At 40.2% G+C, this 17,644-nt stretch overlaps 1 protein-coding gene across 5 annotated transcripts in view; it reads right to left on the bottom strand.

Annotated features, from left to right (window-relative positions):
- The window catches only part of TRAPPC9 (trafficking protein particle complex subunit 9), a 645,618-nt gene that overhangs the window by 253,146 nt on the left and 374,828 nt on the right, over positions 1–17,644 (bottom strand). For all 5 annotated transcript variants that reach the window (XM_087447411.1, XM_014788024.2, XM_087447413.1 and 2 more), the window contains one exon: positions 12,908–13,050. In XM_087447411.1, coding sequence (XP_087303537.1) covers positions 12,908–13,050 — 143 coding nt within the window. The remainder of the gene's footprint in view (positions 1–12,907; positions 13,051–17,644) is intronic.

Here is a 17,644-nt window from a genome sequence, read left to right as displayed (position 1 = left end):
AGATACATAGTCTAAATGTGTCAAAAAAAAAAAAAACTTGAAAAGTTCATTAGATTAAAAAATATTACAAAGGGGTCTTAATTTGGCATGTAAAATAATTCCTTTCAATATTTATTTTCTACAGTTCCCCAACTGCAGACCTGAATATTTTATATCCCATTGGGGAAGGTGAGGTATAGAGTGCATAGGATCTCCCTGTACATTATTTTTCCAACTTTCTGTGAATCTATACCTATTCCAAAATAAATTTTAAAAAATGACGTAGGTCTGAATCAGACCAACAGAATTGAAACACCATTTCATTTTTCATCATCTGAGGAGGGGAGGAGGAAAGAATAGGTCTTGTCTCTAGTCCTATAACTCCTTCCAGAGTTTAGACACATAAGGGATTTAGAAGATTTTTTTCCCCTGTGGAAATGTACTTATCTCAAAATAAAATGACACCCCCATTTCCACACTGGGGCAACCAACAGTTTAATATCACTTCTGTGGTACAAAAGTGTGCTCCTGTTATGAGAACACGCTGCTATTGTCAAGACACCTCAGATAAATAGACGATGGCCCAGTTCATCGTACATAGAAGACGACAAACTGAGCAAGGACCAGGAAACAAATATCATGTGCATGATTAAAACGACATAGATGGAAAAGCAATCGCGAAAATGCGTTATATTTATTTACACTTTGTACTTATTAAATTAGCAAACTATTGTAAAAGCTGCTTCCCTACAGCCTTCCCCTTCCCGGCACACAGCACCTCCATTTTTCCAGCTTCTCAGGACAATAGCCTTGGAGTCCCCACACCCCCTGTGTAGCAGCAACTCTTAGCCTGTGTACTGTTCTTTCAAAGTATATCCAGAACCTAATCGGTGGCCATCCTCTCGCTCCTGCCACCCAGGCTTGCTGCAGTGACCATGTGTCCACACCTCTGCGTCCACCTGCTCCTATAGTGCCTTCTCCCCGCAGCAGCTTCACGTTCCTCCACGGTACTTCTCACCTGGCACCTTCATGTCTGTTGTCTATACCACTTGGTAAATATACCACCTGGCATATTGATGCTTACTGCCTATCTCTTCCCACTGACATAGAAACTCTTTTAGAGTATGAACTTTATTTTATTCATTGCTGTGTGTTCAGTATCTAGGACACTTCTTGGCACAGAATAGGCTACACAAAATATTTGTTCCAGGAAGCAAGGAACGAAGGAGAGGAAAACGCAATGCTGGTGAGGCTGAGAAAAACAGGTACATTCCTGCAAACTTAGCTGGACTACATACTGGTAATTTTTTGATGGGCAGTTAAAAGATATACACCAAGATCTAGAAATTACTTATAACTTTTGTATACATTCATTATTTATTTATATCATAATTAATAAAAATTTAATTTCAACAGTTATAACAAAATGTGTGTAATATTTTATATTTTAACATTGTCTTTTAGATTTTGATGGTAAAAATTAGTTCCCCATTTCAAACCACATATAAAAATTAAATAAAAGATGAATAATCTAAATGTAAAAATGTAAAATTATAAATATATTAGCAGAAAATCAAAGGAGAACGTTTATATCATCTCGAGTAGGGGAAGTTTTTCAAAAAAATATATGAAACTCAGAAGCCACCAAGAACAAAATGATAATTTTACTACATAAAAATTAAAAGTATCCTGAAAAAAGGCACCATAAAAAAATTAACATACAAATAATAAATTAGGATAAGACTAATACATATAACAAAGTTTCTGCAGATCAACAAAAAAAATTAAAATAAAATATTAAGCTAAGATGATGTATAAGGGACACACACAAGAAATGCAAATGTTCAACAAACATATAAAAAGATGCTTTACCTCACCCAAAATCAAGGTAATCAAAATTATAAACAACAGTGAGATATTTCTCATCCATCAAACTGCAAACAATGAAAAAGAATGATATATCCAGTGATGTCTACAACGGGGAGAAATTCACATTCTCACACTTTCAGGAGTATAAAATGTGGAGGAAAACTCCATAATATATACTAAAATTGAAAATTCTTGGAATTTATATCACACAAACCACTCCACACATGCACCAAGATTTATGTACAAGAATGTTCAACAGAAAACTGTTTGAAATAGCAAAAACTTGAAAATGATCCAAATATCTCTCAATCAAGAAGCAGCTAAAACATGGTCTGTCTATGTGATGGAAAAGTATGCAATTTGTGAGCAAATAAGGAAGCCTATCTGTACTGAAACGGAAAGACGATTAATATGTGTCTATATATTTTTTCATTTGCAAAAGATTAAGATTTTACTCTAAAAATAATAGCAACAAATATTGTATATATATTTAGATGAATAAGTAGTTCAGAGAAACACGCATCAAACTATAAATAATGGATGTCTTTATGACACTGCAACACATACTCATTTTCTACTTAACATATTTCCATAAGGCATAAATTTTGTATAACAAGCTTGAATGACTTTGGCTTTAGAAAAAATAAGTGGGGGAGAAAACACATTGTTTACACAATCCTCGCTCTAACCCTGCAAGACAAATACTTCCACTAGTATTTTCAGATAAGAAAACTCAGGGCTCAGAGCAGCTGAGAGACCTGCCCAAGCTAGGAACTATATCCACATTTCCTAATCCTAAATCCTTTCTTCCCTCCATGAAATCAAGGTATCTTATCATTCAACAGTGATTCACTATGACCCCACCGTGTGCAGTCATCGTAGGGACTTATTTAAATAGAAAGAGGAAACAAAGCAAAGGTGCTGCCTGTCACACATCTACAGAGACTAAGAACAAGAGAGAAGGACATCAACTCCACGTCCTCACGCTGGCTCTGTGCCGGGCTCTGCTCCCAGGAGCTTATTTTAACCCTCACAACAATCCTGTAGGGAGCCCCATTTTATAGACATTCTATACCTTGTCCAAAGTGGCAGAGCTGGGACTCCAACACAACTCAGTCTGCCCCAAAATCCATTCTCTTCGTCCCTCGGCTCTGCTGCCTTCCGCTGGTTACCCTGTGGCTCCCCAAAGAACTGGGGGATCATGCAGCCATTATAACATAGGCTAGCCATTTCTCCTTCCCATGCCTCAGTTCCAGCTACAAAACGGGATGAAAATAACACAAGCCAATGCTTCTGAGCACATCACATGTGCCAGGTCCTAGTCCACGTGTCACACAAGGATGGACGACGAACCTGTGAGGAAGGTGCAGTGATGGCTCTCTATCGCAGATGGGCAGCTTCAGCACAGACAGGTGGTAAAATGTGGAAAACACTTCATAAGCGGGCAAATGGGTTACAGAGAGAGCAGAGCAACAGCACCTAGCTACGTATCTAGCACTTAGGGGGTGCACAATAACGACATAGTTCCTTTTACACATACCGGGACCGCAACTCCACAAAAATATGCATGCCACCAGGAGAAATGAAAAGTGCTGCTGTCTTAGTGAACGAGACCCTGGGTTTAATCAGCAATAAATAATTATGTGCAAAGCATGAAGCTGCGCTTTGGTCCTTGCTAGGCAGGCAGGGCCAGGTGAAGTTAAAGCCCACGGCATCAGCAGCCACTGTGGTCCACTCTGATCCTTACCTCCTCTCTCAGTGCACCCCTCTAAGAACCTGCAGTCTGGCACCAAATGTCTCACTGCTCCCTGCGCTGAACCCCACTTCTGCTCCAGTCATTCCCATCCTATGGGAGGAGAACTGTCCTTCTCCCACTTCCCCAAGAACTCCTATTGCGTCTCCTGTAACCATCAACGCAAACGCACTTGTTCTTTCTCCAAAGCTCCCACCACACACTATACATACCACAGTCGTAATGTTTATTTAACTATTGAGTATTGACTGCTTATTTTATGCCAAGCACTTCATTGGGCGCTGCCAATACAACAGTGAGTCCAGAAATGCTTGCCTTCAGAGAGGTGACAGTGAGGTGGGGAAAAGGCCAACCACAGGCCATTAGGATACGCTGAGGTGAGTGTATCCTGAGGACATCCACAGGGCCAGCTGCCACAAAGCTGGTGTGCGTCTACACAACTCACTCATCCCTTCATCCCTAGGTTATGGCACACAATTGTTGCATGCATGTGCACACACACACACACACACACGAAAAATGACAAACCCCACTGTTCAGTTTTCTACCTTGTGTCAGGCGCCATATTAGACACTTTATATACATCTTTTAAACCTTTCCACGACCCTGCAAGATCAATGTTATCCCCATTTCCAGATGAAGGAAAATGATGCTTAAAGAAACATAAATGATTTGCTCAAGACCACAGAACAAACAAGCAGTAGAATCAAAATTTGAAGTCAGATACAGGTACAATTGGTTCTGAATCCTGGTGCTTGTTAAAATTCTAAATTCTTGTTAAATTTAAAACCAACTTAATAAATAAGTATAGCACCTTGAAAAAGATCCACCATGGTAAAATCCAACATTAAAATTGCCTTTATTGTGTGTTTGTGAGCACACGCTCCCCGTGGAGCAGAGCTGTCCGACCCCACAGGGGGAAATGGAATTTTTCTAAATGGCTGAGGATAAGCGCTGTGATGTGTCAAGTGGTGTGATTGCTATTAATAATGTAATAACCATTACACCCTACACCCTGCTCAGAGGAGCGTGTTTTCCACACAGCTCAGAGGAGCAATGTATAAGATTGAATCATTTATTGTTAACAGGCTAGAAAGGAATTGCTCCTCAGGAGGGAGGGAGGCTCGGCACTCAGACGGGGCGGTGAGGCCCAATCCATTTCAATCTGGTCCCTAACAACATTACCAGCCAGCTTTGTGGAAAAAGCGCATCTCGAAGGTGATTGATCTCCTAAATGAAAGTCAGCTGAGACCTATGTACAACCCTGGGGGAGAAGGGTAAAAAGCAATGAGAATTCCACCTCCCATCTATATTGTGCTTTGGCACTGAGAAAACAACTGCCCTTTCTATTGTTTAATTCGATTCTCTTATCACCCTGATGAGGTGATCACTCCAGTCAGGGACAGGAAGGCTGAAGCCAGGAGTGATAAAGAGGCTTCCAAAGACACAGTGGGGTGAGGGGCAGAATGAAAACTGGAACCCAGGTCTCTGGACTCCCAGTTCAGAGGACGTGTGACAGGAATCACAGGTTTTGGTGCCAACAAGGCCACAATTCAAAATGCATCTCTTCCACTCATTAACATGCAACGCAGGGTGAGTTATGTAACACCTCTAATATAACGCCGGCTTCAGAGGGTTGTCTGGAGTTTAAATGGGATGCTGAACACAATGGATCTAGGACACTCCCTAGGATAGAGTAGGCCTTGAATAAATGGGATTTCCCCTCTCCCTTTCTCTTCTAGAACACTACCATTAAAAAGTTACCAATGAGAAAAAAATGCTGAAATTATCAATATTAATGAGAGGAGCAGATACACAAATTACCCCAGGAGCAAATGACTTAATATCCATTTGTATTTTGGTCTCAGAGTAGAGTATATGATTCTGTTTATGCCAGCAATAAAGTTATTTGTTGACATATATGTGGCTTCTTTTTGCACCTAAATCAGCTTGAATCTCCATATAGGCTCCAACCGACACGTATGTGGTCATCTAGCTGTCTGTGCTGTGCTATTATTGAAGCCAGAATAGCTAGATGCCAGTCTGTCACCAGCAAGCTGTGAGAACCTGGGTAAATCACACAGCCTCTCTGGGGCTCATGTGTAATGCAAATGTGTTGAAATGGGCCATCTCTGGGAATGCTAGACTCTAAAATGGTATGATGCTAAAGAAAAATGTTCACCTGTGTGCAAGATGCAAATTAATGAATTCACAATACACTATGTCACATCAACTTCAATAAAGCACAAAAGTTGAGTGCCCAAAATGTATGACAATTATTCTGTACTCCAGGACATGCAATTTATATAGGTCTCTAAGGAAAATGGAGCTTAAACTTTTTTTTTTTTTAAAGTCATGCCTTTTACACAAAAAGAGATCTGAATAAATACAGTCGTGGTATTCCACATCTAGTCATTCAGTCATTCCTTAAGTCTTCACATGGCCCTACTGTGGGCCAAAGGTGCTAGGCCTTGAGGCACTAAAATGAACAACCTGTCTCCTGACTGCACAGAGCTAAAAGTCTAGGGGAGGGAAACAGACACACAAATTAGCAACACTGCCTCATTCCTCCCAGTGAATGAGTGGTGAAATCCTTTCATTCTTCAAGAATTCATTTTCTATGATGCCTTCCCAGACTTCTCCAGTAAAAATCAGGTGCTCTCTCTAATTGTATGTATATTTTTGCACGTGAGCAACAAAATTTTAAAGTCAAGCTATAATTTCCATACAATGAAATACACATACTGAAGTATACAGTTTCACAAGCTTTCACATTTGCCTACAACACTGTAAACCACCCCTCATCAAGATATACAACATTTCATCAGCTCAGAAATGTGTTCTCTTCCTTCTCTGGTGGCAGCTGTTTGGGTTTGCCCAAGACTCAGGGCTCTGCTAGGACAAGGGCATTTCAGAGCTAAAACCCAGAAAGTCCCAGATAAACTGGGACAGGGGGTAACCTAATCCAAGTCAATGCCTGCCCCGCCCACCTCAACCCACAGCCAACCGCTGTGCAGATTTCTTTTATCACAGAATAGGTTTTCCTGTTCTAGAAATTGGTATAAGTGGAGTCACACAGTATCTCTTCTTTTGTGACTAGATTCCTTTAATCAATATCATGATTTTGAGCTTATTCCATATTGTTGCACATCCCAGTAGTTCATTTTACTTCTCAGTAATATTCCCCTGTATGGATACACCACAGATTGTTCATTCATTCACCTGTTGATGGGCATTTGGAGTTGTTTCCAGTTTGGAGTTATTATGAATAAAGCTGTTATGAAAATCCTTACAGGAGTCTTTTTGTGGAAATGAATTTTTATTTCTCTTGAGTAAATATCTTCTGGGTCACTGGAGATGTAGATGTTAAAATTCATGAGAACCTGCCGACCAGTTTCTAAAATGGTTGTACCATTGTACACTCCCAAAAGCAACTTATGGGAGTTCCAGTTGTTTCACATTCTTACCATCATTTGGCGTTGTCAGTCTTCTTTAATTTTAGCTACTCTAGAGGGTACACAGTGGTATCCAATCGTGGTTTTAATTTGCATTTCCCTAATGATTAATGACGTGGAGCACTTTCAGGTGATTCGAGGCCATTCGTAAACCTTCCTTTGTGAACAATCTATGCAACTCTTCTGTTCATTTTTTTGCTTCACTGTTTGTCTCTTCTGTATTTATTTTTAGGCTTCATTATATAGATTGGATACAAGACCTTGGTTGCATAAATGTATTGCAAAAATTTTCCCCCAGTGTGTAGCTTGCTTTTTGACGAGCTGAGGCTTTTAACTTTGATAAAATCCATCTTATCAACTTTTTACGTTATGTTAGTAGTTTCTTACCCCATCTGAGAAATCTTTTCCCCAAAGTTACAAAACTACTCTGCTACTTTTTCTTTGAGGAAGTTTATGGTTAAAGTTTTTTCATTTAGGTCTAGAATCCATCTCAAATGAATTTTTGTGTATGACGTGATGTACGAGTGAAAGCTCTTTTCTTCCCCAAGTTTATACCCAGTTCTTCCAGCACCACCTGTTGAGAAGACTTTTCGTTCCACACAAAATTTTCATACCTTGTTAAAAATCCATGGATCATATATGAGTGAGTCTATTTCTGGACTATTATGGTCCATTGATCTCTATCTCTACAACAATAGCATATTCTCTTGATTACTGTAACTTTACATTGTCTTACAATCATACAGCCTAAGTTCTCCAACTTTGTTCTTTTTTTTAATCAAGTTATTTGCCTATTCTATTGGCAATAGTCTATTTCACTTGGACATAATTTTAAAAACACCTTGCCAATTTACATCCCCCCTCCCCAAGAAAATCCTGCTGGGATTTTGATTTGGATTGCATTGAACATATAATCAAATTTGAGAAAAGACAGTATCTTAGCAATAACTGACTCTTCCAATCAATAATCATGATATATCTCTCCTATTAAGTCTTTTTTAATTTCTCTTAGCTGTGCCTTGTCATTTTCAAAATAGACTATATGTTTAAAAATTTATCCCTAAGTGTTTTTTATTATAATGCATGTATTATTTTCAAATTTTCATTTTCAAATGTTAGTTGCTAGTACATAAAAATACAGTTGATTTCTGAAGATTAACATGGTATCCCGCAATCCTGCTAGTTTGACTTATTAGTTCTAATAATTTATTTGGGGTGGTAGATCTCTTAGGATATTTATGTACATGATCATATATATCATGCAAAGACGTGTGAATAATAATAACTGTACTTCTTCATTTCTAATTTTTATAGCTTTAATTCTTTTCTCATCTTATTGCTCTGATTAGAACTAGCAAGAAAATGAATACAGTGGTAAAAGCAGACATACTTGCCTTGTTCCTGATCTTAGAGAAAAAGTGCTCAGCCTTTCACTGTTAAATGTAATGTTAATTCTATAACCACAGGGTTTTTGTAGATGCCCTTTATCAGGATGTTGAAGTTCTCTTCTAATCCTAGTTTACTGGGAGTTTTATCATAAGTAAGTGTTGAATTTTGTCAAAAGATTTTTCTTCATGGACTGACATGATCTTATGATTTTTCTCCTTTATTTTGCTAATGTGGTAAATTCTGCTGACTGGTTTTTCAATGGTAAAACAACTTTGGGTTGCTGGGTTAAACCAAAACTGGTCGTGTTGCATTATCCCTTTTATATATTGCTGGAGTTGATTTGTTAATATTTTGTTTTGAATTTTTGCAATTATATATATGAGGATACCCGTCTAAAGTTTTATTTTCTCATAACATCTTTGTTTGGACTTGGCATCAGGGTTAAGGTAGTGTCATAAAATGGGAGTTGGAAGTATTCCCTCCTTGTCTATTTTCTGGAAGAGTTTTTATAAAAGTGTTATTATTTCTTTTTTAAAAGCTTTATGGATTTCACAGTGAAGCCATCTGAGCCTAAAGTTTGCTTTGTGAGAAATTTTAAATTAAGAATTTAAATTCTTTAACTGATGTATGACTATCTCAAAGATTCTATTTCTTCTTGTGTCAATTTTAGTAATTTGTGTCTTTCAAAATGTTTTTCCATTTCATTTAAGTTGTCAAATTTATTGGAATATGATTTTTCATAATATACTCTTATTATTCTTTTAATGTCTGCAGAATCTGTAGTGATGTCCCTCTTTCATTCTCCTTATTGGTAATGTGCGTTCTGTCTTCTTTCTTTTTAAATTTTGATTATCCTGGCTATAGTTTATTAATTTTATCAATCTTTTCAAAGAACTAACTTTTGGTTTCATTGACTTTACGTATTCTTTTTTCATTTTCTATTTCATTGATATCCACTCTTTAATATTTTTTTCACTTCTGTTTATTCTGGGTACATTTTTCTCTTCTTTATCTAATGTAGACACTTATATCACTAAATTTAAACCACTTAACTTTTCTAATATAAGCATTTGGTATTCTATAAATATCAGTTAGCTGGAGTTGTTTACTAGAACTGTGCAAGTTTTCTCTATTTTTACTAATTTTCTGTCTGCTTGTTCTATCAAATACTGAAAGATAAGTGCTGAAATATCCAACTATAATTGTGGTGTTTTCTATTTCTCCCTTCAGGTGTCAGGTTTTTTTGCAGTTATGTTTTTAAGTGAATTTGCATTTAGGATTGTTAGGTACTCTTGATGACTTGAACCTTCTATCATTACAAATTATTCTTTCTCTTTTTCTCCTGAAAATCTACTTGATATTAATACATCCATACCAATTTTATTATGATCAGTGTTTGCATGGCTTATCTTTTTCCCCCATCTTTTTGCTTTTAAACCATGCATATTTAATGTGAATTTCTTGTAGAAAATGTACAGTTGGCTCTTGCTTTTTTAATTTCCACTTTTAAATGTAGTGTTTAGTCCATTTACATTTAATGTAATTCTTGATACAGTGGGTTTCACTCTAGCACATTGCTATATGTTTCCTGTTTGACTGTATGTTCATGGTTCTTTTCCCCTTCTTTCTTGCCATCTCTCCCCCCTTCTTGGATTAAGTATTTTTTTAGCATTCCATTTTCTCTCTTCTGGCTTATTATCCACACCCTAAGTGGTTGCTCCACAGTTTACAATATGCATCTTTAACTTATCACGTTCTAACTTCAAATATGATAACACTTTGCACATAACCTCCACTTTCACTCTCTTCTTTCTTTTCCAGTTCTTTGCACTACTGTTTTCGTTACATATTTTACTTCAGTATACGACATACACAACAAAGTTAAATGCTATTATTTCTTCTTTAAACAGTCAATAGTCTTTTAAAGAAATTAAGAAGTTAGGGGAAGAAACTTTTATAGTTATTAACTTATTTATTATTTCTGGGATTCATCATTCCTTAATGTAGATCCAAGTTTCCATTTGGTATTATTTCTGCCTGATGAGCTTTTATCAGGCTGATGAAACACAAGGACTGTGCTCTGTCCATCTCTTACCTGAGTGAAGGCTTCCTATAGTGCCTGAAACATTAGAGGTGTTGGTTTAAGGTTTATAGTCTGGTAAGTGCTTTACTAGAAGTACAAAGTACAAGCGAACCCACAGAAGGACCAACTCACACTGCCTAGTCATGTTCAAGAAAATTTTACAAAAATGGTAACACAGATCATCAATGGCAAACAGACATTTTCTAAAAGGTGAAGTGAAGGGGTGACAGCCTAAGAAAAAGAACAGTTTCAGAAAAAGATGTATGCAAGGCACATTGGAGTAAACTGTCTTGACATATCCTAGGGATGGTGAGAAGCAAAGTGTCTTTCACATGAAGTGTGGAGGAATTAGGGGCAAACAGAGCTGAAGAGGAAGGTCTCTGTCAAATATTTAAGTACCTCGAATATCACAGTAGGGATTTTGAACTCTATCAAATAAGGAATGCAAAAGTCTTCAAGCCAGACAGTGATGTGGCAACATTTGTAGTTACAGGATGATGCAGGAGCAAGACTGGAGGCAAGGGACCGAGAAGGCAACTATTTCTAGAGTTCCAAGGAAAGACGACAAAGACGTGCAGTGGAATGCAGAGGGCGATCAGGAGACATTTCAGAGGTTCAATCCACTGCATTTGGAGATCAACTAGACTTAGCAGGAATGGAAAGGAAGGATTAGAATAAATCAAATCTCGTTCCCAAGAGCAGGGGAAAGAAATATGTAGGCCAAAAGGAAAGAGAATGAGGTCAACAGGTTGGGTAATCAGGAGCCAAACAGCACTTGAGCTAACCACCAACTCTTCCAGTGTGCGTCTGCAGTGTGCCACAAGGTAGCATTTTTCCCATCTGAAATTGTCCCTTAGAGCTGCAGGGGCCATGATGTGCAAGCCAACAGGGAAAAAACCCAACTCAGTGACAACCAGTGCTGCTTCAAAGAACTATTCATAAGAGCAGTGGCAGCAGGAGACAGGGGATGAGAAAGAAACACACATCAGGTTTATGGTGGAGTGGACCTAATGCACAGAAAGGCCTGAAATGCTCTAATAGCGTCTGGCAGCAGTCCTGGCCGAAGCTTCCCCAGGGGCAAGTGCTGTGATGCTTTATACAGATTCAAAACAGAGGCGAGTCTTGGCAAGAAAGACCATTACTCTGTGGATTGAAAAAGTGATAGATGATGAAATGTGATGCTAAAAAGCCCAAGCCAAGCCATTAATTCTTGCTGAAGCCATTCTCCAATAGCTGGAAAGAAAAATAGTCTTTCCTATAAACTAAAACTACACTAATTATTTGGGGCTGTATCACTTTAAAGGAAGTTTTATATCAACATTAACACAGGCAACAACGTCCCTCTATCTCACTGTGGAATATGCAGCTGATGTGGAGGGAAGGAGGACACTGCATGTGATCTTCTCCCCCTCATGTTCAAGGCTGTACAGGTAGGTGTTGGTCATCACTGCTGCCTTAACTCTACTAAGAATAAATAATACTAACCCACTCTGTCCTACCTCATAATGTAAGGCACCACTAGACGTGAGAACATGGAAGTGCTGAGCGGTGATCAGCACCTGCTTTCCAAAGGCTGCTCCCCACCTGGGGCAGGAATCTGAGAGACAGAGGAGCTCCATTCGGCTGGAGCTCCACCCACTGTTTTCAGACCTCACTACTCCCAGTTCAACAGAGCTCAAAGTTTGGGATGAGCAATTGTCACTCTCCCATCTCAGAGAAGAATACTTCTAGTATCTCTGGCCACTTCTGGGTGTGAAGCAGACACACTGTCTGATTTCTTCCTCCTTGAAGGAAGACTAGGCCTGGAGAAGTAAATAGGAGAGAAAGCTTCTGTGCAAGAAGGGCTGCCTGGGTAGAAATGACCCAATGCCCTAGATGACTGGGAGCCCCATGAAGTGGGGGTGCTGAGATGCTGGACAGCCTGGCCAGTAGTAATACAAAGTCTTACTAAGATGCCAGAAGTGACACAGAAAGAGATGTTAGGCTCCTCCAGGAGTCTGCAAGACATGTGGCTATCTACTGAGCTCCCTGCTAACAGGAGAGCTGAACCAGACTGGAGTCAGGACCAGGCTGAGGGCAATGAGTAGGAAACATGTCCTGTACAATGATGACCACAAATAAGCACGTTGCAATGTTAACATTATTATTACAGCATGTTATAAGGTGTGAACGCCCATTCACTCACAACTAACTGAAGAGGCATTTCTATACACTGCCTGTTTTTCTGATGAAGAAACTAAGTCCTGGGGAGGCTAAGCAACTTGGCACAATGGCTTGGATCTGATGTGAGGTGGGTCCAAGATGAATACCAAGATCAGAATTCCAAAACCAGTGCTGTCAGACTAGAACAAGGTGATCACAGAGCAGAGATCTGTTTACCTGGTTGCTGGCAGAGTACTGACTCGGGTGAAGAATACAGATGGCTCAACTTCTACATGCAGGCCCAGGGAGAGGTTCCTGTAATATCCTTCAGCGTGGCCCGGGCCTCCAGAGTATTTGAAATTCAGGATAGCTTCCAGGGTCTAAAAAGATATAAAAAATGATGTTAGTACTCCCTAAGCTGATCAGTGTTCCTCCAAGAGGCAGATGTCACTTAGTTAAGATGAAGATAACCCCAACTGGTAAAGTTATTAGTGTTGGACAACTCTCACCCAGTGTTGACACCTGGCACCTGACACCTAGCACCATCTTTCCTTTGATGGCCCATGTCTACACCAACAGTTCTCAGCCTGGATATGCAAATGGAAAGATGCTCCAAAATTATTCTGTGGTTGGATACAGCATTTTAGAGAGAAAAACTCATTTCAATCAGCATCATTTAAACACACAGATCAGGTGTGGGGGGAGTGGGATACTTCTATCAAGGAGGTAGAGCATGGCTCCCAGGCTAACAGTGAATAAAGCCGACAAGCTACAAATTCATGATGCTGCCTTGAACCCATCAAGAGATAAGGTCATAGGGCAACCACAGAGCCAGAAGGCCAAGGATGGACAAGACCATTCCAGGATGGACAGAGTGGGGACACAGTCTCATCAGGGGCAGAGCCAGCCACCATACAAGCTGACTGGAAGGAATCAGCTCAGACGTTAAAGAATTACTGAAGGCTGAGTAGGGGCTTCAATGACAGCGAAGACCCCCCAGAAGCCCAGACATGAGGGCAGTTCCCACCCACTCCAGGGTTTTCTCCATGGAGCTCCCAGGGTGCTCACAGAAGGACTGGCAGGGGTGGGCAGGAGAACAGTGGGAGCCTCCCTCAATGGTACAGGCATGGACGAGGGGGTTGGCTGCCACCAGGAAAGGCAAGAAACCGAAACCCCAGCCTCAACTCTCACCTCAAACCCACCCCATCCAGACTCTTCTCTCCTATGAAGCAAAATCTTAAGCTTCTGGTGAAAGGGTAGCAAACGTCAAGGGCACAAATGCAGGGGTAAATATCCAGTCTACCATGGGGAGGGCAGAAGCTGCGGGGAGGGCCAGGAGCCAGTCTCGAGCCAGGATCCTATACCAATGCCATCAGAGGTCTCCTACCTCGGGGCAGGGGCCGGAAACCCGGTCATACACAACGCACATCACGATACTAGGCAGAGATTGGCTGACACGGGGAGGAGGAGCAGGAATGCCGAGAGAGCCCCACACATATGCCCCAGGTGCACAGCGCAGGACAAGGACAACAGAGAGACCTCATCTGCTCCTGCCACAGACCTAGCAGGCACCCCAGAAGAAGGAGGGAGGAACAAAGGTGTGGAGAGACCCCGCCCATGGTGCTGGCAGGGAGGGAGGGCTGAGGATGGAGGGGACCATTACCCAAAATCCTCAGGCATCTCAGCAGCCCCTACTTCCTTCTCCTCCTCCCACTACAATCTGGAGCCTGTGGTGCACCAAAAGTATCCATAGCAACAAGAAACCTCAAACCTAGCTCTACTCCTCACCAGAATGACTCAATCTTCCACAGTAAGGTCCTAGAACAGACATCAGCAAGCTACAGCCCATGGGCCAGATCTGGCCCGCAGCCTGGTTTTGTATGCCCTGGGAGCTGAGAACAGTTTTCACATTTTTTAAAAGGTTGTAAAACAAAACAAAACAAAATAAAACAACAAAACCAAAAAGAATAAAGAACAGAGACCATATGTGGCCAGCAAAGCTAAAACATTTACTATATCGTCTTCACATAAAAAGTTTGCTGATAAAACTCTAAGAAGAAAACATAGGAGTCAATCTCTGTGACCGTGGATTAGGAATAGTTTCCTAGACATGACACCCAGAGCACAAGCAACAAGAGACAAAGGCTGGTGTCATAGAAACCAAGGAGGGCAGAGCTTTGGGAAGACAGACCAGAATGCCCACTGCTGCAGCCAAGCCACATGACAAAAGGTCTGAGAAAATGTCCACAGCATTTGGCGATTAGTCACTAATGACTCTAGTGGAAGAATCTTCCAGAAAAGCAGTAGTGAGTGGAAGCCAGAGCACACTGTGTGAGCACAGAGCAACAGGTCTGGCATGGACAACGCCCAACTGGGGCCCCTCTCGTTTCTCTCACTGAAACCTCACAACCGGACAACCTGAGGCAACGTGGCTTAGAATAGGAAGAAATGGGAAATGGATTTCAGTGCCATTTCCTTTTTTTTTTCTTTCACACTTTTTATCATGGGAAAATAAATATAAACATAAAAGTTACCATTTTAACCATTTTTAAATGTACAGTTCTGTGGCATTAAGTACATTCACACTGTTGTACAACCATCATCACTATCCATCTCCAGAACTTTATCTTCCCAAACTGAAACTCTGTACCCATTAAACACTAACTCCCTATTCCTCCTCCCCCCAGCCCTTGGCAACCACCATTCTACTCTATGCCTCTATGAATTTGACTGCTCTACGGACCTCACATAGCCAGCCCTGGTGGTCTAGTGGTTAAGATTCGGCACTCTCACTGCCACAGCCCGGGTTTGGTTCCCCATCAGGGAACTACAACACTCAACTGTCTGTTGTCATACTGTGGTGGCTGTGTGTTGCTGTGATATTGAAAGCTATGCCACCAGTATTGCAAATACCAGCAAGGTCACCCATAGTGGACAGGTTTCAGCGGTGCCTCCAGACTAAGACAGACTAGGGTCACTAGGAGTCAAAATCAACTTGAGGACACTAACAACAAGGGACCCCATATGAGGGGAATCATACAGTTTTTGTCCTTTGTGACTGGCTTTTTTCCCTTAGCATAATGCCTTCAAGGGTCATCCATGTTGTAGCCTGTGTCAGAACTCACTTCCTTCTTAAGGCTGAATAATATTCCACTCTATATATAGACCACATTTTGTTTATCCGTTCATCTGTCGATGGACACTTAAGTTGCTTCCACCTTTGGGCTACTGGAAATAATGCTGCTATGAACATAGGTGTGCAAATATCTGTTCCAAGACCTTGCTTTCAATTCTTTTGGTATACGTTTATTTATATATACTTAATTGCTTTAGTAATCACCATACCATTTTCCACAGTGGCTGATCATTTAATATTTCCACCAACAGTGCACAAGTGTTCCAATTTCTCCACATCCTTATCACCATTTGTCATTTTCTGTTTTAGGGGGTCTTTTTTGGTTTTTGTTTTTTCATACTAACCTTCCAAGTAGGTGTGAAGTAGTATCTCATTTTGGTTTGATTGGCATTTGCCTAACGACTAGTGATATTGAGCATCAAAATGTCTGTTCAAGTCCTTCAGTCCATTTTAAAAGCTTACTTCCCACCACTCCTCAAGGTATCTTCCATGCCTACATGTTTACAGGTTCCCTTCAACTTTGGTACTAGCAGGAATATCTTCACTGATTCCCTAAACCTACACAAATGTTACTCCTCCTTCATGGCCCAGATAAAGCCACACCTTTTCCAAGAATGCTTCTATACCTCCTCACTTAAAAAGGGCTCAATAAAATACAGATTTTTTTTTAATACTCTAGGATTATATTTTGGACTCACCAAAATCCCAAATCCTTTTCCCATAGCATGAAGCACTGTCCTATCATCTCAAAAGGATTGCTGGTTTCTCGTGAACGTGTCTTACACGGTTTGAAAACCCCCTTGTCGTCAGCAGAAGGTCAGACCCCACACACACACATCCCAATAAGCCTTTCTATAATGACTTCCTAAATCCAACGGACTTTCATTTGCTTGGTCTATTCTTTCTTTCATCTTTTCAAACACTTTCTGGGTACTCTCTGAGTGCCAGGCTCTGTGCTTAGAACAAGACCTCAGAAAGCTCAGCAAACATTGAGTGAATGAATGTCTAAATGAATTAACTAATAAACAAGTGAAGCCCACCCATCATCTAACACATATATAGCAGCTTCCTCAAATTGCAGGCATGGTGGCTAAGGAAACAGCCAGATTCTCAACAATGGCCTTGAAAAGCCAAAATCTGTAAGGTAACAAAAAATGTCATACTGGCTTTTTTAAGGTAAACTTAAAAGTTGCCTCCAGGGAGTGATGTAGGAGAAATCACCTGAGAACTGAGCAAAAAATACACAGAGAGAGACAACTGTCAGGTACTATATAACAAAGAGGAAATAGTCTGTGTTTCCATTTTGTTGAAATTGGCTCTTTCTTTACTCTGAAGAGAACCAAGGAAAACATATAATTGTGGGGGAAAATATCTGTCTAATTTATGAAAATCAAGTATAGAAAAGGCTCTGTGAAATTATTATTATTATCTTTCTTCTTTGATTAAAAAAAGAAACAAAAAGCCTCCTCAGCCCAATAAAATTAGAATATTTTAATAAAACCATAAAAGTGGGTTGGTAAGGCAAAAGACACAGGATGTTCAAGGTTTTTCTAATCACAATGTAACAAGAAGCAATGCACTTCTCTGCACTCCTTACTTTGAGAGAAGACTATTCCAAAAATCATAATGGGCACGGAATCACAGAAAAAATTATTTTCTAGGCATACTACAACTTATAATTCAAGTTAAAATGAAAGGTCTTTCAATGGCTACCTTCTATTGAGCAACTACTAAGTGCTGAATGCTCTGCTAAATGATCCATACACATTGACTCTAACGTTCTTAAGAGCCCTACAAGGAAAGCCCTGTTTTCATAAACAAGGCTCAGAGCAGTTAGG

Source organism: Ceratotherium simum, chromosome 23 (genome assembly GCF_057802395.1).
Source record: "Ceratotherium simum simum isolate JZ-2026a chromosome 23, ASM5780239v1, whole genome shotgun sequence".
NCBI classification, from domain to species: domain Eukaryota; kingdom Metazoa; phylum Chordata; class Mammalia; order Perissodactyla; family Rhinocerotidae; genus Ceratotherium; species Ceratotherium simum.
The sequence above is the reverse complement of the archived record's forward strand: the minus strand, read 5'-3'. Positions and strand labels throughout refer to the sequence as shown.